We start from the raw sequence: 8,952 nt of genomic DNA on the forward strand, positions 1-8,952 counted from the left end.
CCCGAGGCCACTGCCTCTGCAACTCTGGTTAGGAGCCCCGGGCCCCGGCGGAGCTCGGCCTGGGCGGAGGGCGGTTCTCGGAGCACTGGCAGCCTTTTGGGGGACCCGCGGCTGCGAAGTCCTGGCAGCAAAGGGGCGGAGAGTCGTCTTAGGAGCCCAGTGCGGGCCAAACCCATCCCGGTTCAGAGAGCATCTGAAGCCAACGATGCGGCGGGGGCCGCTGCTGCTGCAGCAGCCAGACCGGCGCCGAAAGAGGCCCCGGTGTCCTCTGTACGTATAGTGAGCGCCTCTGGGACGGTCTCCGAGGAGATCGAGGTGCTGGAAATGGTGAAGGAGGACGAGGCGCCTCTGGCGCTCTCGGACGCGGAGCAGCCGCTGCCAGCCGCCGAGCTGGAGTCTCCGGCCGAAGAGTGCAGCTGGGCCGGACTCTTCTCTTTCCAGGACCTGCGCGCCGTGCACCAGCAGCTGTGCTCGGTGAACTCGCAGTTGGAGTCGTGCCTGCCGGTGTTCCCGGAGGAACCTTCGGGCATGTGGACTGTGCTGTTTGGGGGCGCCCCCGAGATGACGGAGCAGGAAATCGACAGTCTGTGTTACCAGCTCCAGGTCTACCTGGGCCACGGCCTGGACACCTGCGGCTGGAAGATCCTCTCCCAGGTGCTCTTCACCGAGACCGACGATCCCGAGGAGTATTACGAAAGCCTCAGCGAACTGCGGCAGAAGGGCTACGAAGAAGTGCTTCAGCGGGCCAGGAAGCGCATCCAGGAGGTGAGTTGAGTGAGCCTCTAGTCTGGGCTCTACTGGTCGCTTTTGGTTTACTGGCCAAACCAAAGGCTGAAGCCTCGGTCTCGGGTGTGCGCAGGTAGGACGGTTGCTTTTCTGGTCAAGTGGAAACCAAGAGGGGTTCCTGATCTACCTTCCCCTTCATGCCTCTGGGTGGCTGCTTAATTGACTCTCTGGAGGACCTTAGTCTTTATTTCCTTCCCTATTTATCAAATGCGCTCTGTGTACTACTCAGTACTGGTAATGCGCAATTAAAGCCACTTAGAAAAGTGTTCTGTAAGCATAGGCTACATGAGCATTTTTCTACCCCTAAAGCTCTCCCAGCAATAACTACCCAGATATCAACTCTTCTTTGTCCGTGTCACCTTTATTTAAAATAGTTTGTCTTACCTAGCAAAGTTGATCTTCTGTTTTGATTCTTCTTTATGCAGTGTGGCAACCGACGCAAATTTTAAATTCATTTTTAAACGGGTGACCTGTCCAAGTGAAAAAGCACCTACTGACTATTGGATGCAAATTTATTTTTAAAAGATTTTTTAGAAGTGTTTTGTTTTGTTTCTTCTTTTTTGGACTACCTCAGATCTTTACAGATGGCTCAGGTTTCACTCCTGTTTTAGAGAGAAATAAAGGCTTTGGGCAGGAATGTTCGTTGTGTTTTTGTACTTACTGTAGAAGTACAAAAGCTTTTTCAAACTAATCCTTAAAGTAACAAAAAATAATGGAAAAAAGGATCTGAATGGATATACATATGGGGCTCTAGAATGTGTAAGAAATGTGTAATTCATGCCTGCTCACTGGCTTCTGCTGGAGGAACTTCACTGAAAAAAGTCTTTTAAAATATACTTAGTTTTCCCTAATGGGTACTACACGTAGTTTCTCAAAGCAAGTTACTATTTTTACTGTTAATGCAATTGAGATTGGTGGAGAAATGCACCACCCCCCCACCTTTTTTTTTTTTTTTTTTTTTTTTCCTGGAGACTGTTTCGCTCTGTCTCCCAGGCTGGAGTGCAGTGGCACGCTCACTGCAGCCTCCGCCTCCCAGGTTCAAGCGATTCTCCTGCCTCAGACTCCTCAGTAGCTGGGACTACAGGTGCGCGCCACACGTTAGCCCGGCTCCTTTTTTTTTCAGTAGAGATGGGATTTCACCATCTTGGCCAGAATGGTCTTTATCTTCTGCTCGTGATCCGCCTGCCTTGGTCTCCCAAAGTGCTGAGATTACAGGTGTGAGCCACTGTGCCTGGCCTGAAATGCCCCTTTTTATGGTGTTTATATTCCTGAAATTGTGTTGTTATCTGCCTATGTATATATAATACTTGAACCCTGTTAGACTAGGGAGCTAGAGCGTCCTGTTTTTTTCGTAGAATATGAGATCTTTTTCTTTATTAGACTTGAGTATTTAAGAAATGTTTGTTTCTCGCTTATACTATTGTACTCTCTTACAACTTCCTGAATCCAGTTTTTCAGTCCTTCCTGTTGGTTTACTCTATAACATGATCCTAGAGTTCTAGGTATCTGTTTTTATTTTCCTTTTTTATCACCTCACTTCGGGAGTCTGTTCTACCTTAAATTCTTTTGAAGGAAGTGACAAATCTTAAGTGACCACATATATTCTCAGAAGTGTTTGGTTAATATTGACCTGTATTTCTCTTAAACTGCAAGAACCAAGTTAGTGCTTCTTTCTTTTATTAGATTTACAGATATTTTTTTAAACTATATATTCTTTAAAAATCCCTTAATGAGTGGGCCTGTCTGGTTTTAACTTTTTGGATACTCAGAAAAAGTGACTGTCAGGCCGGAAGCGGTGGCTCACGCTTGTAATCCTAGAACTTTGGGAGGCCGAGGCAGGCAGATCACGAGTTCAGGAGATGGAGACCATCCTGGCTAACACAGTGAAATCCCGTCTGTACTAAAAATACAAAAAAAAAAATTAGCCGGTGTGGTGGCGGGCGCCTGTAGTCCCAGCTACTGGGGATGCTGAGGCAGGAGAATTGCGGGAACCGGGAGGCGGAGCTTGCAGTGAGAGGAGATCCTGCCAGTGCACTCGAGCCTGGGCAACAGAGCGAGACTCTGTCTCAAAAAAAAAGAAAAGAAAAAGAAAAAGCGACTGTCTCCGGTTTTTTAATTCAAATGGGTCAAAAATAAGCTCTCAAAATATATAATTTTCTAGAACTCTTTAAAAAGGGGATTACATTTAAAAAAAAAATCTGTTCCTAATTAAGGTTCTCTTGACCATAATGATTTGTTTTCTTTAACAGAAAATTATACTTTTTTTTTTTCTGAGACAGGATCTTGCTCTGTCGCCCAGGCTGGAGTGCAGTGGTGTGATCTTGGCTCACTGCAACCTTTGCCTCCCAGGTTCCACTGATTCTCCTGCCTCAGCCTCCTGAGTAGCTGGAATTATAGGCGCGTGCCACCTTGCCCGGCTAATTTTGTATTTTTAGTAGAGACGGGTTTTTACCATGTTGACCAGGCTGGTCTCGAACTCCTGACCCCGTGATCTGCCTGCCTTGGCCTCCCAAAGTGCTGGAATTACAGGTGTGAGCCACTGCGCCCGACCTTTCTCCCCCACTGCCTTTCGAAACAGTTTCACACTGTTGTCCAGGCTGGACTGTACTGGTGTAATCTCAGCTCATTGCAACGTCCACCTCTGGTGTTCAAGCATTTCTCCTTGCTCAGTCTCCCAAGTAGCTGTGATTACAGGCGCCGGCCACCACGCCTGGCTAATTTTTGTATTTTTGTAGAGACAGGATTTCCCAATGTTGGCCAGGCTGGTTTTGAACTCCTGACCTCAGGTGATCTTGCCTGCCTCGGCCTCCCAAAGTGCTAGGATTACAGGCGTGAACCACTGTACCCGGCAACTTCAATATTTGAAAAATAGCTATCAAGGACAACAAATAGGTTTGGTAATAATGCCTACCCTGACTTCTACTGGAAGATTGTGTTCTTAGATTATGTTGGAGGGGAAGGGAGGGAAGTGTGGTGTGATTGGTTGGTGATGTCTGCCATGGACATGATAATGAAAGTGTGTAAGATGCTAGCCATGTATTTGTTTTTAGCTAATTAAATTTAACTGCTTTCTTAAGAGTTTGCAGTAACATTTTTTAAGGTAACATTTTTATAGAAGTTGTGTCATGTTTGTTTTATTCTGTTGACTTAGTTTGTGGAATTCGCTATAGCTTTTCAAGCTAGATTTATCTGATAAATCAAATACATTCTTGAGGATATGTTACTTAGAATACTTAGTCCTTTGGTCACTTGGAATACTTAGTCCTTTTCCTTCTTTAATCTCTATGAATCTATTTTTTGGTCTTTTTTCCTACAGTATTCCTTTCCTTGTCCATTTAAAGATTTCGACTGAAAACCACCTGTTTTTGTTCAAAATGGTTAGTAAATTGTTGAAAGGTTTGTTTGTTTGTTTTTAATAGAACACACTGTACAACTAGATTGTAAACTTTTCAAGGTCCTTGGCTGTGACAATACCTTGGAACTCTCTTCTTTGCCACCCCTAGTTCAGGACCACACATCTTGTGAGCACTCTTAATTAGTGGATAAAGGAAACTAGAGAAGTTTTTATAATTAATTAATTTATTTTTACTATTGCAAGAATTTAAAGGACTTAGAAGATGTGTCCTTTTAATGTGAAGTTGTAAGATTTTTATAAATTGATAAGTGTAAATTTCTCAAAGGACAGTGTTTTCAAAACAAGGAGAAATTTTTTTTTAATGTACCCAATAGTTCTTGAAAGGAAAATCTCTTAAAACGTAAATAAATTCCTCAATAAGAGGTTTTTACCTGGGAATGGTGAATTCCCTGTAAGAGGGGCTATGGATGGGTTTTAATGGGGTGTCCGGCCCAGTTTTATTTGTGTGGGCATGTGTGCATTTTAGAGAGAAAGGCAATAATGTCAGTCACAGGAATGTTTTGGTTTCACACTGCATTTAGAAGTTATGTTTATGTTGTAATGTACAGTATACTTAGGGGCTAAATGCAAATGAAAGGTGAAATTTGTTACTGGTGTGTTTGACTTCGGACTTTTACAAGAGTTTACTCTTGGAAGCACTATTTATACAGTAGGCACTGAATCAGTCCTTAAATGAATGCAGGTGCCACCAAGACCTCTATGAACAGTTTTCAGCAGTAGCCTTGGTTGTTGGTCAGAGCTGAGGTTTGTATTAGTGTGTGTGCGTTGGTGGTCCATACCGCAGCTTAGGTTTGACCTGGATTTTATAAATAGTGGTTTCTGTATAAGGACAGCTATTCTTGAGATAATTAACTGTGGTGCTTTAGATAGTAAACCTTAATTATGACGGTAGGGTTGATTAAGATCTAATCATCAGTGTTCATTTTGGAATTTATTATGTTTATAAGGATGTGCTCAATTCTAACTTCTCTTCAGTTGAAACCACGGTTTGGAAGTAGCATGTGTTTTCAAAATTATCCGTGTAAGCCACGTAATAAATAGCCTATTGAGTGTTTGGAGTCAGAAAGTCCTAGGTTGAAAATAGGACTCACCACTTCTGATGACCTGCTTAGTTATTTAACCTCTTTTAAAAAGGAAAGTGGGGGAAATAAAGGATGTCTTAAGATTTGAGTAAGACAGTATGAGAAAGGGCCTAACAAAGTGCCTGGCACTTAAAAAAGAGGCTTCCAGGAAGTATTATTTTCCCTTTTTTCATGTAACAAGGATTATCCAGTTTTCCATTCAGCCCTTTTTGTGGGGATTGTAACTAATATTTATTGGCACTGTTTAGGTATTGGGCTCTTTACATTAGCTATCTGCTTCCATTCTCTTCACTATCTGTTGAGATCAGTGGGTGTTTTATACCTGTTTTACTGAAGCAGAAATTGAGACTTAAAGAGATCCTGTGGACTTCACCAAGGCTAAACTAAGCTGAGTAACCAACCTCCGATGAAAGCCTAGATTTGTTTTAATCCAAATATGTGCCTTTTCTGCCATGCCTATGACCTGTTGGGGTTCTTGATCCAAAGGACTGTATTCCTTCCTTAAAGAGAAAGGACGTCAGTCTCTACTCTTGAGAATTGGGGAGTGGTATTATCTTAAAATGCAGTCAGTTCAATAATTTTTTTTTTTTTTTTAAAGACAGTGTCTCGCTCTGCTGCCCAGGCTGGAGTACAATGGCACAATCTCAGCTCACTGCAACCTCCGCCTCCCAAGTTCAAGCAATTCTTTTGCTTCAGCCTCCCAAGTAGCTGGGATTACACGTGCATGCCACCACTCAATAATTACTTTTGAATTAGGATAACTCATTTCAAGTTAATTATGACAAGCATGAGGTAGGGCAGTCTGAATGTTGTGTTTTAGAGAAAGGGGTTGCCTGGTGGTGCAAGGATAGGTTTATGTTAGAGAAGAGTGCCCAATCCTGTGCAGGTTTTTTGTTTGCTTTGTTTTTATATCTTAATGGCTAAGCTGAAAAACAGCTCCTGACTTCTGAGGTTATTTAACTGAAGGGGCAAGGAGCTCTAGGAGGAGGTTTTGTTTAACAGGTGTCCTCCCAAGGATACCTTTGGGTCCTTAGAAAATAACTTTTGTAATTTTCCTGAAAACCTAAGATTAATTATAAAACTCAAGCCCTGCTGAAACCCCAACTATATACGTTAGAGAAATGACAGTACTTTAGGAGTCTTGGGACGCCACCTGTCTTTCCCTGGGCCAGCAAGCTATGGCCCATGATTACATATAAATAAATGGTGGGAGCAGGCTGCTGTTTGTAGGGAAGGATATAATATGATTACAATGGAGAGAGCTGTTCTTGACTGCATTGACTGGAAGTATTGAAAAATAGGATATTACATGTTGAGGACATATGGGAGCTGTAGACTTTTAGAACAGAGGATATGTCAACATTGTAGCTTGATGCCTTGTCTAACCATGTTATACTCCCTTGAAAATATTGCAGACTGTTCTTTTACTGTAAAATACAGTTAATAATGAAACTAAGTGAATTTGTGGGATTCTTAAAGCATTGATGAAAGACTTGAAAGTTGGAAGCATTTACAATATTTTGATGCTAATCATTTTCTTCAATCCTGTACCCAAATGTACTTTTAGACCGTTTTTTGCATCACTGAAAAAGATATAAGTATAGAAAAATGAATATATCCTAGGTTAGGGCTTCTATGAAACAAAAACATGGAGCCTGGTAGTAGGATGTCAGCCTTCTTGGTAATTAATTTGTGTGATGGTTTCTCTGCTTGCCAGTTAACGTCACAAGATGCCCAGTCCACCAGATATTTCTTTCTTTTTTCTCTTTCTTTTTTTTTTTTTGAGACAGTCTTGCTCTGTTACCCAGGCTGGAGTGCAATGGTATGATCTCGGCTCACTGCAGCCTCCACTGCCCGGCTTCCAGCGATTCTCCTGCCTCAGCCTCCCAAGTAACTGGTACTACAGGCATGTGCCACCACACCTGGCTAACTTTTATATTTTTAGTAGAGATGGGCCACCATGTTGGCCAGGCTGGTCTCGAACTCCTGACCTCAGGTGATCCACCTGCCTTGGCCTCCCACGGTGCTGGGATTACAAGCCTGAGCCACCATGCCTGGCCCAGATATTTCATAGACATGAAGTCTGGGGATGTTTCCCCCTTGCTAAAATGAGGTTAACTTAGACAACACTTCAGTAATGTTATTATAAGAGAGTGTGTATGTGTGTCTGAGAGAGATGGGAAGAGAAGGGAGAAGATGGGTGGGAAAATTGTTTTATCAAACATAGCAGCTGCTGTATTTGAATTAGCCATCTTATCTTTGCAGATTCTCACATGTAATTTTAATCGATCTGTTAACCTTCTCCATTGCTGCTTTATTTGACCTTTCATTAACTGTAAAATATTTTTGACAGTAGGTCTTGAAAGCACAAGATGAGCCCTCTGTTGCTCCATTGATGGTTAAATGTATTTGCGCCTACTTTTTTTTTTTTTTTTTTTTTCTGGTAACGAGAAGTTTCCTGTGGCTCTTTTCACTCTCTAAAAGGCCAGGACCTGCTTCCTCTGAATCTGCCTGATTCACTCAGTTGTTGGTAGGAGAATATTAAGTTCTAAGGGTAAGAGACATAGGCACTGAAGGCTAAATAATAGTTCTTGTAACTATTTGTTTGTTTGTTTGTTTGTTTGTTTGTTTTGGTAGAGATGGTGAAGTTCACTTGGTTTTTCAGGCTTCTTGTAGGGGACTTGATAATACCAAATAGCCTTAACATAGCATATCTAAGTTATTAAACTGCATAGGGGCAGAGAAGAACTTATTCAGCAAAAGGCCAGAAAATTTTCAGTTGTTTTCCTAAATGCGGGGGATTGTCCTTGAATTTTAAATTAAATATACTTACAATTCTATATAGTAGACTCTTTTTCAGACTGTAGCGAAGGTTCTATAAAATGGGCTGTGAAATAAAAATAGGGCTGATGGGTTAGACATTTCACAGAGGAGAATTTTTAAGGATAAATATATGAAGTTACTTTAATAATTTGGGGTTTTATTTGTAACTTTCAGATTTGAGGGTAGTGGCTAGGGTCTTAGTTTACTCAACAAATAGTAATATAGGCACTGGGAAAATGTAGTGATGAACACTTTCTTTGGGAAGAAATTTTAAATAAAATTGGTCACGAAGTCATTCTGGTGCTTGGAATTAGTTGAGGCAGGGTGCTTTTTCAGAAGCATCCCACTACACTGTCTTTAGGTGCTTCATGGAAAAAAAAATTAAATGGATATGGCTCAGGAAAAATCTGTATTTTTGTCCTGATTGTGATACAAGTTGCTTGACCTTAGGCTGTTAACTGGCCTTTTTGGGCCTTAGTTTTTTGTTTGTAAAGTGAGGTAAGGATAGCCTCTTTTTAAAGGACCCACAGTAGTTGACAGGCACAGTGTGGCAAGGGTTGGGACCTGAGAAACTTGGTTTTTTTATTTTTTTGAGATGAGGCCCCGCTCTGTCGCTCAGGCTGGAGTGCAGTGGTGTGATTTTGGCTCACTGCAACCTCTGCCTCCCAGGTTCAAATGATTCTTCCACCTCAGTCTCCTGAGTAGCTGGGATTACAGGCGTCTGCCACCATACCCAGCTAATTTTTTTTTTTTTTTTTTTTGAGACAGAGTCTCGCTCTGTGGCCCAGACTGGAGTGCAGTGGCGCGATCTCAGCTCACTGCAAGCTCCGCCTCCCGGGTTCATGC

General features: G+C 42.2%; 1 protein-coding gene across 1 annotated transcript in view; it reads left to right on the plus strand.

The window, feature by feature from the left end:
• JMY (junction mediating and regulatory protein, p53 cofactor) overlaps window positions 1–8,952 on the plus strand; it is a 117,932-nt gene that overhangs the window by 31,499 nt on the left and 77,481 nt on the right. Inside the window, exon 2 of the mRNA XM_011992212.1 lies at window positions 7–765. Within this exon, the coding sequence (XP_011847602.1) occupies window positions 7–765 (759 nt within the window). The remainder of the gene's footprint in view (window positions 1–6; window positions 766–8,952) is intronic.

The sequence above is a fragment of the Mandrillus leucophaeus genome, unplaced genomic scaffold, assembly GCF_000951045.1.
Source record: "Mandrillus leucophaeus isolate KB7577 unplaced genomic scaffold, Mleu.le_1.0 Scaffold407, whole genome shotgun sequence".
NCBI lineage: Eukaryota > Metazoa > Chordata > Mammalia > Primates > Cercopithecidae > Mandrillus > Mandrillus leucophaeus.